Source organism: Quercus robur, chromosome 7 (assembly GCF_932294415.1).
Source record: "Quercus robur chromosome 7, dhQueRobu3.1, whole genome shotgun sequence".
Lineage (NCBI taxonomy): Eukaryota > Viridiplantae > Streptophyta > Magnoliopsida > Fagales > Fagaceae > Quercus > Quercus robur.
In genome coordinates, this window is record NC_065540.1 from 15,560,855 (window position 1) to 15,578,235 (window position 17,381).

The window sequence follows — 17,381 nt, forward strand, 5'->3', positions numbered from 1 at the left end:
TTGGAATGCTGTGATATGATCATTGGCCATCATAGTCTAGAAGACTGGTTTCAATAAGCAAGTTGGGTACATAACTCCTTCCCAATCTTGTAACCTAGCTTTCGAACTTAGATCAAGGGTGAGTGGATTAGACTTATCCCCATAATTTTCTATTTCTAGATTGTAACTAGGAATCGAAGTATTGTATTTTTTGTTGTAGATTGTATCTAAGACCAAAATGATGTAATTTTTGGTTATTTATCATTTTCAATTCATCAATAAGAATGATGCACTTTTTAATTTGGTTTTCTTATTTTTCCAATTAAATAAGTGGTGACTCCATTATAAAACCTTTGACTTAGAAAGTAGAATAATAACAGTAGGTTTAGGTTGGGGTTGCAATCTCTCACACATTTAAGGGTCCTAAAAAACATAAAAGGATCATCTTCTTTCTTTTGAATGCTTTGGATTTTGTTTTTATTCTTGAGAAAGATAATTTATTGGCTTATAATGCTGCTAATTGCTAATTGGACTGCATTTTTTTTATGGTTCTATGGTTTTTTTTTTCTGTTTTTTTTATTATTTTTTTTATTTTTTATACTTGTATTTATTTTCGATTTCCTATATCTTTATTAGGTTGTAATATGGGCTTACAAATAAAAATATTCAACAATAACGACAGGGAGTGATCTTATTTAAGTGAGTGAAGTAGTTATTTTGACTTCCACACTGATTATTATGAATGAGTCACCTGAAACTAAAATTAATAAAATTGAATTAAATGTATGCCGCAAAATTATATAATAATTAAAAACTAATTTAGATTCAATTTAGATTTGGATTGTACTTCGAATTTAATATATTATATATGGTTCGTATTTAATGAAAAAAAAGAAAGAAGGAAGAGTTGCTCCTCTAAATAGACCAATTTGCCTTTTTGATAAACTCAAAAGCTTCACCTATATTTTCATTAAAATATAAAAAAAAATAAAAAAAAACCCCTCTATAATACATTAAAAAAAAAAAAAAGCCAAATAAAATGTAAAAAGTGGGCTTGGGTTCGAATTCTAGAGGCAAAAAGTCCCCTTAACTTTGTGGCTCAACTAAAGAAGAGAAAAGCCCAACTTAGTCACAGCCTCATATACAGTGGGAGATATTTATACGAGAGCGCGAAATCTGACCGTTAAATTCGTTGGTAGATAAAGCTTCAATAAAATATATGGTTGCTTCTTCAAGCTCTGACTTCACTCTGAGTTTCAACTTTAAAAATGGCGAGTACTCTCACGCGCCATCACCTTCTCTGCCTATACTCACCGAAGCCCAATCCATCGTCGTTTAAATCCCAATCCCCAATCAGAAACCCTAATTTCTCTACCTCTGGCCATTGAGCAGTGTCCATGGATGTTGCAACTGAAAGAAGATAAGGGAAATAAGGAAATGATGTGTTCAAAGAGAGTAAAAATGAGCTCCTTTCCTTGAAACTGGTTATAAATGTATGTTTCACGCTTTAATTACTTGTTCTTAGATGATATAAATTGTTGGAATGCTGTGATATGATCATTGGCCATCATAGTCTAGAAGACTGGTTTCAATAAGCAAGTTGGGTAAATAACTCCTTCCTAATCTTGTAACCTAGCTTTCGAACTTAGATCAAGGGTTAGTGAATTAGACTTATCCCTGTAATTTTCTATTTCTAGATTGTAACTAGGAATCAAAGTATTGTATTTTTTGTTGTAAATTGTATCTAAGACCAAAGAGATGTAATTTTTGGTTATTTATCAAAGAGATTTATCATTTTCAATTCATCAATAAGAATGATGCACTTTTTAATTTGGTTTTCTTATTTTTCCAATTAAATAAGTGGTGACTCCATTGTAAAACCTTTGACTTAGAAAGTAGAATAATAACTGTAGGGGTAAGGGCCTAAGATTATATATTGGGCCTTGAATTTTGTCCGAGGACAGTGATACATCCGAAGAGGAGCAAATAGATGTTAGGAGTTCCCAATTAAAATCTCGTAAGTAGGGAACGAATAAAGGATGATCCGAGGAGGGATTCCTCCTCGGATACGATGAATGTAGCCCAAGTGTGAACTCCAGCAATTAGAGTGACCCTCCAAGAGGTTCCAGTGATAGGAACGTGCCTCATGAACATACGAGAAAGAAGGAAACTCAAAAATGTCTAAGGAAAAGCTGCTACCACTGCATTAAATGCATTGCAGCTACTTTTCTTGCCACATTTATGTGGAGAAGACCTCTAAACAGTGCTGCCTTGGCTACCACAACTCACAGAAGGCCAAAATGGGTGTCTGATGGGACGGGTACTCAAGTAAGGGCTCAGATAATCAACAAGTGTAGAATCAAGATGACTTAAAATGAGCTATATAATGTGAGAGACCTTCCATGAGAAGGGGATCAAAAAATAGAGAGAGAAAAAGATTATAGCAATCTAAATCATTCTGATATCCAAGAGTAATCATTATATATAGGTCTGACCTCCTCGTACTGAAAGTCAATTGATATCAGCGTCCTTTATATGTGTTTAATTGTCATGTAATTCAATACTAGCTGTTGTTCAACTCATTACGACCAAGTTCTTTGACCCATTCTCTACAAATTCATTGTATTGGGCTCATTAGACCAAGACCCCATACGTTTTGGGCTTGGGTTGCAAATTGGGACCCTACAATAACAGTAGGTTTAGGTTGGGGCCGCCATCTCTCACACATTTAAGGGTCCTCAAAAACATAAAAGGATCATCTTCTTTCTTTTGAATGCTTTGGATTTTGTTTTTATTCTTGAGAAAGATAATTTATTGGCTCATAATGCTGCTAATTGCTAATTGGACTGCATTTTTTATGGTTCTATGGGTTTTTTTTTTTTTTTTTATACTTGTATTTCTTTTCGATTTCCTATATCTATATTAGGTTATAATATGGGCTTACAAATAAAAATATTCAACAACAATGACAAGGAGTGATCTTATTTAAGTGAGTGAGGTAGTTATTTTGACTTCCACACTGATTATTATAAATGAGTCACTTGAAACTAAAATTAATAAAATTGAATTAAATGTATGCCACAAAATTATATAATAATTAAAAACTAATTTAGATTCAATTTAGATTTGGATTGTACTTTGAATTTAATATATTATATATGGTTCGTATTTAATGAAAAAAAAGAAGAAGGAAGAGTTGCTCCTCTAAATAGACCAAGTGCCTTTTTGATAAACTCAAAAGCTTCACCTATATTTTTATTAAAAAAAAAAAAAAAAAACCTCTATAATACATAAATAAAAGCCCAATAAAATGTAAAAAGTGGGCTTGGGTTCCAACTCTAGAGTTAAAAAGTCCCCTCAACTTTGTGGCTCAACTAAAGAAGAGAAAAGCCCAACTCAGTCACAGCCTCATATACAGTGGGAGATATTTATACGAGAGCGCGAAGTCTGACCGTTAAATTCGTTGGTAGATAAAGCTTCAATAAAATATATGGTTGCTTCTTCAAGCTCTCACTTCACTCTGAGTTTCAACTTTAAAAATGGCGAGTACTCTCACGCGCCATCACCTTCTCTGCCTATACTCACCGAAGCCCAATCCATCGTCGTTTAAATCCCAATCCCCAATCAGAAACCCGAATTTCTCGTTTCGTCTTCGAACCACCGTGCTCAAATCTTCGCCTCAGAAACGCGTTTCCACGCCAATAGAAACTCCGCCGCAAGACCTCAAACCAGCCGAAACTCCTCCGCCTCGGGTCGACCCGGTCCCTCCGTCGTTTTCTTCTCGTCTCCGTCGTTTAAGGTACGCTCCATTTTTTAACTATAAGTTCTCAATTCCATGTCGTTTAGGGATTTATATGTTTGTGATTTTATTTTTGCAGAGATGGGATTAAGTTCGATGAATTGGCGCTGGAGATTTTGTCGATAGCATTGCCGGCGGCTTTGGCTTTGGCCGCCGATCCGATAGCGTCTTTGGTTGATTCTGCCTTTGTTGGCCACTTAGGTATTCATTTTGTTGTTGATTTTGAAGTGTTTGATTAATTTTCTGAATGAACTGTTGGTACTATTGGAAATTTTGAATGTTCAGGTTACTAATTTGGGCAGGTATTGCTTATTATTTGGTATTAGAGTGTGTGTGTGTGTGTGTGCATCGATTAGTCTTTTTTATTAACTCCGCCATGAAGTTCATAAAATCCTATTCATCCATTGTGAAACGAGCGGACTAGATTTCACCACCTCATCTATTTAAATTATTGATGACGTGGCAAAATCCGATACACTTATGCTATAAGTGATAACTAGTTTTCATTTTGTCTTTGTTTTATGACTGTTAATAGTTTTTTGCTTTTGTTAAATTTCTCCTTTTAGGATCGGTTGAATTGGCTGCAGTTGGGGTATCGGTTTCGGTTTTCAATCTGGTATCCAAATTGTTTAATGTTCCATTGCTCAACATCACAACGTCGTTTGTTGCTGAGGAGCAGGCATTGATTAGTAAAGCCGCTAAAGATTCTGAAATGGACAAAGGTAAGTAACTGTGGTATACTTGTATGTAAAAATTGTTTGTTTTGGATTTTATCTATTTATTTATTTAATGGGGGATTTGTTTTTTTGTGATTGTCATTAAGATCGTGCAGGTGAGCACAAAGGCAAGGTTCTCCTTCCCTCCGTATCAACTTCTTTAGCACTTGCTGCTAGCATTGGCATTGCTGAAGCTGTTGCACTCTCTTTCGGCTCTGGTTTCTTGATGAATATCATGGGTATACCTGCTGTACGTAGACTTTGCTAAAGTATGAATTTAATAATCAATGAGTTGTTTATTAATTATTACCAAAACGTTCTCTTGTATTTTAGAGTCATTGTTGTATTTAGTTGATCTTTGTTGATGTTTTTAATCATGTAATGAAACTGTTGATGCATTAGTCTGTCCTTTACACGATAAAAGATGTTAATATATTTTGAAGGAAAATTTTGAATATCTACAGCAAAATACTTTATTTTTATTTTTTATAAAATATTAACAATGGTTAACTTAGATATTTCTGTGCTTGGAAATATAACTATGGGTATAGAAATCTATTTTTAGAAAGAACGGATTGGTCAATCAAGAAATATTGTGAACCAATGGACCATTGCACTATGAAATAATAACCTCAATTTTGGGTGAAAGTTCTGAATGGTCATAAATTATGTTGTAAACTGTTACAACTTTCTTTGGAACTCCTAATATGGTAAATCCTATACATTACTCTATGCCCATAGAGCTACCTATGGGTATACAGACAAACACACTAGAAATATACTTACGTTGTGAGAGAAGACATTTAATTTTCTGGTGCAAGATATAGAGCGATGCTCAACATTAGTTGTTAAGTCATTTAGCAATCATAGTAGTGAAGTTCTAGTTAAAAACTCTAGAAATCAAACTTTTATAATCATGATTTCTAAAAGTTTTCATCGGAGCCTTTAGTCTATTGCAATGTAATATGTGCCTTCTATGTTTGTTTACTTATTTTGATGTGATATGATTTTGTCTTGTATGTTGTATGTTATAAGGCTGGATTTATTATTTGGGAAGTGTTTAATGAGGTTTGATATGTTGTAGGACTCACCAATGCGAGTGCCAGCTGAGCAGTTTCTTACTTGGAGGGCCTTTGGTGCTCCACCAATTGTTATTGCACTAGCTGCACAAGGCACTTTTCGTGGATTTAAGGACACAAAGACCCCTCTTTATGCCATTGGCAAGTCGCAGCATGCTTCTCTCTCTCTCTCTCTCTCTCTCCTTTTATATATGTGTGTGTGTACAGTACATATTGTATCTGTACATTTAGATTTATATTCCTTTTGATGCTCAATACAATTTCCTTTCTGGAGTCATTCACTTCAAATTTTTTTCTTTTAGTCTATGATAATGAACTTTGAGAGCCTTTCTTAGGTATTTAATGATTGATGAGTTTATGGATTGTCCAATTTATAGTATTTTTGAACATCTGTTTTAAGAGAACTTCTACAGGAGATTGAGATGTTAAATTTGGAATTATGCAGTTTTGCTTGACTTACCAATCAGTTTGTAGACCTCAACTAACTTATCAAAAAAAAAGTTTGTAGACCTCAACTAGTTAGAATCATATTTACACACATGCACTCACTCAAGTATTAATCCCATTATTCTATTGTCACACATAACGAGGTTCACTAAATAGATTTTCTCTGTCATGATGAGATTGCTAACTGTATATATGATGAATGACTCTTAAATACAGGTGCAGGCAACTTACTTAATGCATTATTGGATCCAATATTGATCTTTCTTTTTGGTATTGGCATTGGTGGAGCTGCAATTGCTACTGTGATTTCTGAGTACGTCAGTAATGTGGTAAACTTTATAATGCTTGGTGTTCTTGTAAGTTGCATATTGTTGTTGACTTTCCTATCCTAACAGATTCATTTTTGTACATTTTCACCAGATATTTAATTGCTTTTATTCTTCTTTGGGAACTGAATGGAAAAGTATTGCTTATTTCTCCTAACATTGATGGGAGAAAAGTTGCTAGCTATCTAAAATCTGGTAGGTTCCTTTGCCAACTAAGTTTTACAATTGTCCTACTCAACTTTTACTCTCACAATACTTGTACTCCTTTAGGTAGCAAAAATCTCAAGAAGAGAGTTATTCTTTTTGAAGTTTTCTGGATTATCGATTGCTATAGGCAGTAGCTAACTGGCATGAAGCTATGTTATCTTGAAGCAAGATTTTTCAAAAAAAAAATAAAAAAATGAAACTGGAAATAATGATGTTGATGAGTACTAGACTAGAGAAAACTAGTTTTTAGAGTTTTGTAGGCAGTTTCTCTCCCTTTGTTCCTTAGCTCTCTCTTTCTTTGTAATTAGTGCTTCTTTTATGTTTTTGCTTTTCTCTCTTTTTTTTGTACTTTTTGATATGCTTTATGCTACTTTGCATTTAGCAGTTTTTGAATATACATCTTTCTTACCAAAAAATAAAAGAGTTTTGTAGGCAGTCACATACCAGCCTTTTGCAAGTTCTGTGATTTGATTGTTGCATTTATGATTTAGTCCTTGTGGTGTATTCATGAACTTGTGATTGAGTTTGTGTTGGGCTCTGTAGAGCCTAATTTTGTTTTATCCGGTTTGACGACCCGACCCGAATAATATTGTGTGGTTTTTTTAATGAGAGATTTTTTGAGGCTTAGTCCATGGAGCGGAGGCTTGGGCCGACAAGCCCAAGCTAGAGCGCTCATGGACAAGCCTCTTGGGGGTCTGGGGGCAACGCCCTCGAGAAAAAAAATTTGGCTCATTTTGTAGCCCATTGTGAATCCTATGCGCAGGTTGTAGAAAACGCAATTTTGTGATTAGGGTTTGTTGTTGTCGTGTTTCTTGAGTGAGAGAAAAATAGTAGTCGCACTTTGTATTTTTCTCTGATAATAGTAAAATCCCTGCAATTTCGTGAACGTAGGCAAATTGCCAAACAACGTAAATACTATCTTATGTGTGTGATTGTTTTTTTCTTTTGGCATGTGTTTTCTCTATTTTTTTTGTTTCTCACAGGTTGGGAATTTCGGATTAATTACCTACAGTTTGCCATATTTTTCTCTCAACAAAATAATTGCTTTTTGCATAACAAGTCTAATATCCATCCGGATATTGGGCTTATGTATTTTTGTAGAATTCATGGCTTACCAGTTAGCATCAAACCAAACCCAGTTGGCTACCTTATGCTAAGCAACTATTATTTAGAAATTACTCCAAGTGACCATGCATGTTGAAGGAAGCAAAAATGGGTGTAAAAGATAATTTATATCTTATCTGTCTTCTGTGCATGCTTTTATGTTCTTGAGTTAAGTCAAGTGGGAAGATAGTTAACCAAACAGTGAGATATGGGGTATGCATGATCGTTGTGTTTGGTACAGCTATAGAAGTTCATAAAAGATTACTTTGGCACAACCATTGCATTGTTATTAAATCCATATCATTAACTGCAATCCATATCCTTAAGTCAAATAGTGTTCTCAGAAGGTAAATTATTATATCTTACTTTAAACTTTATCTTGTTATGATCTTCATGATGGTTGCCTTGCTGGCCTGACAGAAAAGCTGCATAGGTAAAACAGAAGAACAATAAATTAGTACTGATCATGCAATACTGTAATTTTTTTAAGCTTCTCCTCTTAATTACTAGTTCTGGTTATTTATTTTGCAGGTGGGCTTCTCATTGGGAGGACCCTAGCTGTGCTTGTAACCATGACACTGGCGACATCCATGGCAGCTAGAGAGGGTCCTATCCCTATGGCTGGTCATCAAATTTGCATACAAGTTTGGTTGGCAGTGTCTTTGCTTACTGATGCTTTAGCTCTTGCTGGTCAGGTATAGTTTGCGCATGCCAGTGTGTCCCACGTGTAATCAAGTTGTTGACGATGAATTGAACCAAAAAAAGTGTCTTAGGAGTAGCTGGGAAACTTCTGTAGATCTCTGTAGAATTAATTTTTTGGGACACACGTAATTTCCGTTTATAACTTTGAGGTTTACATATATGCTTAATGACTTGGGACCAATTTAAACACCCCGCCCCCCCCAAAAAAAAAAAAAAAAAACCCACACACACAAAAAAGAAGAAAAAATGTCTAGTTATCAGATATGAAAAGCATAATAAATTTCAAATATCTGAGTCCTGAGTTTGACTTTGGAGATTCCGTTGGATGAGAATAATGGAAATGCGTGCTACACATTACAAATAATCTGAAGTTCATATTAATCTTACCCCTTTTTTTTCTTGAAAACTGAACTTAAAGCTATTATGAAGCTTTTCCAGCCTATTTACTTGCAAGAATCAATCTGGTAATTGTTTTGGAAAATTCATTGTGTTTGGTTAGCACCAAATTGAGGGGTGGTCAGTCTGGAGAAGATTTGTTAAAAAGTTAAAAATCAACATGCAGAGGCTGTTTGATCTGCTCTCATTCTGCTCACATGCCTTGTGTCCAGTATCTGAGTGAATGATTTTAACAGATGTATTATACAAGAATAAAATTTTGTAATTCTGGTTAGATGCAACTTCTGTGCTGGTTATAATTCTAATCAGCTAAGATGGAAGACTTATTTATAGGAGCATGGCACATAAAATGTGTTGATCTCTCTCCCAACACACACACACATGCAGACATAAGCTGCAACTGGGTGAGATGCTTTAGTTGAGTCTTCACTGTTTCTGTCATCATATGCATAATGCATTGGTTATTCTCACAGGCTCTGCTTGCAAGTGGTTACTCACAAGGAAATTATGAACAGTCACGTCAAGTGATTTACAGAGTTCTTCAGGTTTATACTATTATCCTAACTTTTATCTCATTACCACTTTGAACAGGTTTCGATTTTCCCCCCAAAGAACAAACATGGAAACTGACTAAATATTTCTATGCTTTTGTGCTTCAGATTGGTTTAGTGTCAGGAACTGCATTGGCTGTTATTTTATTTCTTGGATTTGGGGCATTTTCTAGTTTGTTCACCACAGACTTGGAAGTTCTGACAATTGCCTGGTCTGGTATTTTGGTAAGAAACTTTAGATCTGAAAGTTTAATAATTGGACAGCTTTTTTACCTTTTGGATTGAAGCTGAGAATGATCATTGTTTGTGCTCTTTTGAAGTTTCATGTTATCAGACTAAAGTATTTAGTCCTTTCAGGTCTAGTAAAATTTAGTCACTCTATAATAAATGGTCCACTACAGATCTAGTAAAGGTAGATATTGGATCCACAAGGTTTGAACCCACTGTGAATGTCATAGGTAACCTTCCCATTTTATTCCCCACCAGTCAATCTGTAGCCTGGCGATTGAAAATGGTTTGACTTTCATATGTTGGTTATGGAATGGTAATAATATTATGTAATACATTTCTTGTTAAATAGTATGTTGTGATATCTAACTAATAGCCATAATGTTGAGATGTTACTTACAAAAAAAAAAAAAAAAGGTTAAGTTCGAAAGAGAAATTGAATCAAAAATCTTTATATGGTGTTAGTTTACTTCTTATATATATATATATATATATATATATATCCCCACCAAACTAAAATTCCAGCCTCCGCCACTGGTGGTGACAGCTTATGTTCTTCCCAGTTTAGATGTCTTATTTTAGAATTAGTAAATGCAAAGGGTCGGCAGGGTAAGTTTGAACCCTTAAATTTTGGCAAGGACACACAGTGGGGGTTGACTAATGCAACTATGGATGATATTTATAATTTTATCTATAAATTCTTGTAACAATCATCATCATTTATGAAAATTGTGTTTTTGTTTAAAATATTTAACATACTACTGTTCTGCAGTTTGTTGCTGGATCACAGCCAATGAATGCTTTAGCATTTGTTCTTGATGGGCTCTACTATGGGGTTTCAGACTTTGGATATGCTGCCTACTCTATGGTGCATCCCTCCTCCTATTATATCATTATTCACTGATTTGATTTATTCTCCTTTCTCAGCTCTTTTGTTGTGATGCATAGGTGCTCGTTGGGTTGATCTCTTCAATGTACCTACTGGTGGCTGCTCCAGCATTTGGTCTTGCTGGTGTCTGGTCAGGGTTGTTTCTTTTCATGACCTTGCGTGTAGTAGCTGGAATTTGGAGGTAAACTAATTTCTAATTCTGTGTATGAGGCAACATCTAGTCATGGCATATAATTGATGGTGAAGTCCGGTATCAACTGTTACATCACTTTAGTTTGGTGTTGCTTTTTTTTGGGGGGGGTGGGTTGTTGGGATGATGAATATTTGAATTTGACCAAGCTCAGTGAAAGAGTGTGATTCATGTGACTGGCAATAGTTTGGTTTGGTTTGTTCTGCTTAAGTTCTTACAATGATATCATGCAGATTGGTTAACTCACAAGGTCTTTTGTATTCCCAAAATTAGTTATTTTGATCATGGCTTCGGAAGTAATTAGGGATATTTGGGTTGAGTCATATCCACTTGTTATCAGTCTGCTCTTTTGGTCTAAGCCTAATACTCTTTTGATCATATTCCCTTAGGTTGGGATCAAAAAGTGGACCATGGAAAATGGTCTGGTCTGAGATGAAGCAAGAAAGTGAGTGAGATTTGGTCAAGTTCTGCATCCCATGTCTCTGCCATCTGCTATGCTTGTTGAGTGCCGTCCAGGTCCCGGGACATCACACTCTTTTAAGTTATCCTTATTTTGAAGTCACTCAAACAAACTTTTACCAGTGCCAGTCACAAGAATTTTGCGTTGAGGTTTTCAACTGAGGCATACTTTTATTGAGGCCACGTGGATTCATTAACCAGAGTATCTGTCAACTGCTAACAACTGACTGGATATAAGTCTGGCTGATTTGATAAGGTGGTAGAATGTATTATTGGAGGAAGCTGAAGGTAAAAACAGTTTCAGGCGCAAGTTGTTGTCCCTTTCAGGCTTCACCAGGTTCAGTAATCTTTCAGATTTTTGTATCGCCTTCGAGCTTTCTCCTACTCCCAATTGTTAAATTTGACCCATTTATATGAGTGTGTATATATATACACACACACTATAGGACAAACTACATTAGGACAATATCCTACCAAGATTGATCGGCATTTTCAGTTTTTACACATATTACTTGCCTGTTTCTGTCGATCTAAACCATTTACATTGATTTAAGAACAGCAAAGATCAAAGAACTCTACATTTTGTATGAGCTATTAGAACCAAATGATTAATTTGAACATTGTGTAAGCCTTCCGTAGATTGGGTTATATGTTTGCTTTTGAACACTATGCGAATATGTCAGTCATTAAATTAAATTAATTTAATTTCCAAAACAATATGGGATTGCTAAAGGAATTTGAAAAGAGCCTGGCATTTAGAATGCCAAATTGCCAACCAACACCCACAGTTACTGAAAATATCTTTGGATAGAAGCCCAATATATAGCAATAGTTATAAATTATCTCTCTCAAACCATGGATCCCACTATTCTGTGAAAGCAAAATCCAAATTTGTGAGAGATAGTACACCATCGACTTTGATATAAATGTCTGAGTAGGTCTGTTGGTGTTGACCTCCATTGGAATTCACAACATTCGTGTTGCTGATTTGGGCTAAGATAGCATTTCTTGGGGTCTGACTTGTAGCACAGAATTCTTTAACTACTTGAGCGCAGCTTGCTTCTTTCTTTTCCATTAATCGAACTGCCCTCTGCTCACCCAAAAAATAAAATGATAGCATACCTTTTTTTTTCCCCTCTTTTCAGTATATGACTTATAGCAGATAGAGATTGCGCTCTTTAGATTGGATAACATTACTTTTTTTTTTTTCCTCAAACTCGATTGGATATCTTGAGTTTAACAAAATGAAATGTGATAACAATGGCCAATTCTTTTTTTTACATAACAAGAATACAATGATCTTTCTTATTAAAAAAATAATTTTAAACAATGAATCTCTTTTTCATAATCCACCCAGTTACATCGAAAGAGTACAAATCTCACAACTGGCTTGTAAAACATCCTAATATCGTACCTAATATCCCCACTCGGAGGACCATAAATCAAAACATTGCTGCTCTTCCAATAAGCGAGTATCATAATCTGATTTCACAACATCCCAATTGTAACCTCTTCCTGATTCTAGCTGCGTATGCTGTTCCAATGAGCTGAAATTATATTCAGGCTCCAAATTGTAGTCCACGCCAGAATCTGACTCTTGCTTTTGATTTGAGCTCCCAGGCAAGTAAGTGTCTGAGTTCTGCAAACAGCGAGAAAAACAAGACGGCCTTCCTCTTAGTGGGTAGCCTATAGAAGCCGACTCCAATCGATTAAAATCATAATTTCCCTCTTGTTTCAATGTAGAATTAACACTGCTGCCTTCACCCAAAGGCTCCATAGCTCTGTTTGTTGACCAATTATGCAGGTAGTGAGACCTGTTGTCGAAACCATTACTGTAACTGGAATCTGTATAATTTTCCTGTATGTCTTCCCTTGTCAAAGCTTTATCAGATTTGACACCATTATAAGAAGGCTTATACAAGCCATTATAATCATTGAAAAAATTACAATATGGAAATTCCATGATTTCTGAAAGTTCTCTCTTCATTTGTTTCTTCATCACCGGCATTTCACCTTCAACATTACAAGGCTTGCAATAACTTATTTGATTGCAGTTTACATCTATAGGTGCATCATGCAATACATCATAAGTATTGTGGAAATCAATATAGTCGTTGAATTTACATATTTCTGATGATTCTCCCATCATTTCATCACTCATTATCGCCATATTATCAGTTCTTGGATTGCAGTCCACATCTGTGGTCAAACCATGCAAGAAATCATTAATACCGTTGAAAGCATCATCAGAATTTAATACTTCTGCAAATTCTCCATTAGTTTCTTCCCTCATTTCCATCGTGTCAATTTCAGCATCATCAGAAAACTTGCAATGAATACTTGTATTCGAGGCTGCATCTATGGGCTCATAATGCAATCGATTATTATGTTTATCATTGAAACCACTGGATTTTAAACCTCCTATAAGTTCTCCCTTCATTTGTTTGCTCATTGTCGACATTTCAACTTTAACATCATTTGAAGGGTTAGCACCAGATCTTAATTTACATTTCACTTTTCTAGGCTGTCTCAAAGTGTGTTCTAGCTTCAATTCCTCAGTCTCATTATTTTGAGAACAGCCAGGTATGCAACCCTCAGAACGTTCTTTTTTTAACTGGTCAGAACGTTCTGGTGTTACCTTCAATTCCTCTGTTGATTCATTTGACACGCAGGCCTCAGAACAGTTTTGTTTCTCCTCTGATTCCTTAACAGCAACTTTGGAACGGTAAAGCTTGCCTGCAGGGGACAGATTATTCATCTTTGATTCCTTAACCTCACCAACACCATAACTATCTGATAATTCCTTTGGTGAGCTTTTAAATGTATCTGAGGACAATGCATTGGAGTACGTTGATTCCTCACAGTACTTGGGGAAATTTAGACGAGCCAAATTACCATACATAGCTTTTGCAGCTTCATCATAAGCAAGAGCTGCTTCAACAGCACTGTCAAAAGTACCAAGCCAAAGCCGGCTACTCTTTCTCCGTGCAGCGTCCCCTTTAAACGGCTCCCGAATTTCGGCCACCCACTTGCCCCAAGTCCTCTGTCTAACACCTCTATATTTGCAACCTGAGTTCTCTGGGCCGCCTTTTCCTGGCATACACCCCTTTGTTGAGCCCTTGGCCGGAAATTTACGTGTCACATCAACTCCATCTTTTCCAAAATCATATTGATTGTTTAAAATCTTCCACTTTGCTAAAGTTTCTTCTATTGAATCACACCCATTACGTCTCTTTCTTGATTTTCTATCCCTGAAATCACCCACCACCAAAAAAAAATAAAAATAAATATTCAGTTTAACCATGTACATTAACTCTAAAGTTTATTTAACAACAAATGAATGAGTTTATAAGTTCCTCCCTTTCAAGAGACAAAGTCCATTTTTTTCTAAAAGCTTAAAAAGATTTTGACCCTCGTATGCTTTAATTGTAGAATACTTTTTTTTTTTACAAGATAAAAATTATATTTTAACTTAATCTAAGTGTATACGTGTGTTTCTTAAAATAAAATTAAAAAAAAAAAAAAAAAAAAAAAAAAAAAAGTGGATCTCCGAAGCTTTCTCTTACCCGACCCTTGTCCCTATCTCACAAAAACTTTGTACTTATAAAGTGACTATCACTCAAGGATCCATAGTGATAATTGTATAGTACTATGGCGTACGTAAACCCAAAAAATCCAATTATACGTGTAGTAAGCAACAAGAAAGCAAAACAATGCATATCCACAAAGCAGATGGTAAAAGACCAGTAATGACCAAGGACTAAGGACCCGATTAGAGCGTTGTGCTAATAACACGAAGGTCACAGGTTTGAGATCTGCAGGCCAAAAGTTCTAAATTTTTTGCTTGGGAACATGATTAAGATATTTGGAATTTAATTACAGGATGTTGGACTGTATGGATGGAGCGTAATTGTCAGTCCTTTGAAGATTCTGAAAAGTCTTTGGTTGAGTTAATACGCCTGTGCCCGAGAAGTCTTTTTGATTGGTCTCCATTCTAGGGTTTTATAGAATGTTCTTCTATTGTTCAGTTTTTTTCTTCTCTTAGTTTAGTCTCTTGATGGTTTTCTGTGGTGTTCTATTTTGTCAGGGGCGGAACCAAGCTTTTTTGTTTGGGGGGCCAAGTTGCGACACTAATATATTTATCCAAACAACCCTCATATACATATATAAATATACACACACGTTTTTTTATTATATATATATACACATATATATACACACTTTTTTATTTGATAAGTTATATAAACACACCAAAAAAAAAAAAAAAAAAAACTTAATATTTTCAATCAAAGTTATGTTTGATGACGATCTTTATAAAATAAAATTCATTTTTTCCATTTTCATAATGAAATTCTTAAAAAGTTTCATTTTAAATACAAATTATCAAATTTTATACTAAAGTAAAAAATCTTTCAATTGAACTAATGAAAATTCAAAAACATGCAACTAATGACATTAAAATAAGTTAGACTCCAAACATATTTAAAGCTATCTTGCTCTAGCCTATTATGTGTCAACTAAAGACACATTTCATGCGTAGTTTTAGTGACAAGATTTTTTTAATGAATCGATAACTTGTTAATTGGCACATAACGGGTTAAAAAAAGGTAAATTCAAATACGTTTGATGCCAAACTTTATCAAATATTTAACAGATGTAAAAGCACATTTTACAATAAAAAATAAAATTATATCTCTATAACTATTGAAATAATTTTTTTTTTAAGAACAACATTGAACTAATTCAAATATTTGGGAGGCCAGCTCTTAGTGTTATAGACTAAACTTTGAAAATATTAAAATAATTATATATATAATTTAAAATTTTTCAAAATTTTGGGGGGCCATGGCCCCCCAACCTTCAACACAGCTCCGCCTGTGCTTTGCTGTGTTCATTCTCATGAAGACATTGTATGTTTCTTTTTCCATTTTCATCGATAATAATTCTTATATTACCTATAAAAAAAAAGGACTAAGGACCAAATGAGTATGAAATCAAGTACAGACCATATATTCATACAAAATAATGAAATATAAGAAACCCATATCAAAGATAGACAAGGAGGTTCATACTTAATATAATTGAGAGAGAGAGGAAAAAAAAAAAACTAGAGAGATGTAAAATTATCTTAGTGAAACTTACATGACAAATTCTTGTCGAAAATGAAACTCACTCGTCAACAATCTCAGACTTCATGCGAGTTCAACGTCCTCCTTTGTATTACCTTTTTGCTATCCTCTCTCTGTGTAAGCTTTGTGAAAAGGTATACTCTCTTGCTTTTGCTATCCTCAAGCTTTGTGAAAAGGTTTACTCTCTTGGTGTGGTAGGGTATATATATATATATATATGTTGTCTGTTTTGAGCTACTAGATATATCAAGGTCGTTCTTAGCATCTTTGATTTGTCACCTTTCAAAACTTAGCGACCAAGGAATTGTTAAACAGAGAGGACTGTTTCAGAGATAGTATTAAGTAAGTTGATGTTTCAGAGAGTATTAAGTAATATTTGTTGACGTAGAAAGCAAAAGCAATTTGATTTCCAGCTGTGCCGTAAAATGTATGTGGACAATTTTGCTTACAGGGACCGCACCTCGTTTTCTTGGTGTACAAGATTTTTCCTGTCCTTTCTCGTACCTTCCAGGTGTATTCCAGCCAAGTTTTAGTTTTGTTTATTTTAGTAAAGTTTCATTATCTCCATTTATCCAGAGTCATCGTGTAAAAACTAAAAACTATAGCTCTAATCTTCTAGGAAATTGCGGCTACTTTCTGTACCGGAAAAGTTAAATTAATAAAAGGCAAAAGAATTAAAAATAAAAAATAAAAATTTGTCTTGTCATCCAATTCATGATATGTTAAAAATATAAAAGTTTTATATCACTTTAAATAAATAATAAAATATCTTAAATTTTTATTCCCCCTAGTTCATGGATAATTTCATAAAATACAAAAAAGTAGTTTATTTTATACATTTTAATCAAAAAACACTCACATTAGTGGGTATAAAATTGTACATAAATGTACAAATGTTACAATAACCGTACATATATATATATATATATATATATATATGCACGATTACTATAATTCTTCTATACATTATTTTAATAATTTCTAATTTCGCTCCTTTTTTTTTTTTTTTTTTCTCTCTTCTCCATCTGCAAAACTAATGCCCTCATCATCTTCTTCTTCCTTTGATCCATACACTCCCACAAACACAAAATCAAAAATCAACCACAGACACCACAAAACCAAACACACCCACACACGGACACACCAACAAAGACAAAGAGAGTAGATCGGTGCTTGGATC

At 34.5% G+C, this 17,381-nt stretch overlaps 2 protein-coding genes across 3 annotated transcripts; one reads left to right on the forward strand and one right to left on the reverse strand.

Moving 5' to 3' along the window:
• Nucleotides 1-3,432: 3,432 nt before the first annotated feature.
• On the forward strand, nucleotides 3,433-11,741 carry LOC126692470 (protein DETOXIFICATION 44, chloroplastic). Of its 2 annotated transcripts, none has more exons than XM_050388083.1 (13): nucleotides 3,433-3,778; nucleotides 3,858-3,979; nucleotides 4,345-4,500; nucleotides 4,602-4,744; nucleotides 5,579-5,714; nucleotides 6,237-6,333; nucleotides 6,441-6,541; nucleotides 8,189-8,352; nucleotides 9,229-9,300; nucleotides 9,415-9,531; nucleotides 10,307-10,402; nucleotides 10,483-10,604; nucleotides 11,003-11,741. In XM_050388083.1, exons 1-13 carry the CDS (start codon nucleotides 3,519-3,521, stop codon nucleotides 11,064-11,066), a joined length of 1,650 nt encoding a protein of 549 aa, XP_050244040.1. In that variant the 5' UTR covers nucleotides 3,433-3,518; the 3' UTR covers nucleotides 11,067-11,741. The 2 variants fall into 2 exon arrangements, with proteins under 2 accessions (XP_050244040.1, XP_050244041.1); XM_050388084.1 differs by having other exon boundaries at nucleotides 4,611-4,744.
• Nucleotides 11,742-12,339: 598 nt separating this feature from the next.
• Nucleotides 12,340-16,545, reverse strand: LOC126692469 (uncharacterized). The gene is made up of 2 exons (XM_050388082.1): nucleotides 16,215-16,545; nucleotides 12,340-14,323 (listed from the first exon to the last, which is right to left on the reverse strand). Coding segments are annotated over exons 1-2 (1,839 nt in total). The 5' UTR covers nucleotides 16,217-16,545; the 3' UTR covers nucleotides 12,340-12,486.
• Nucleotides 16,546-17,381: the final 836 nt, after the last annotated feature.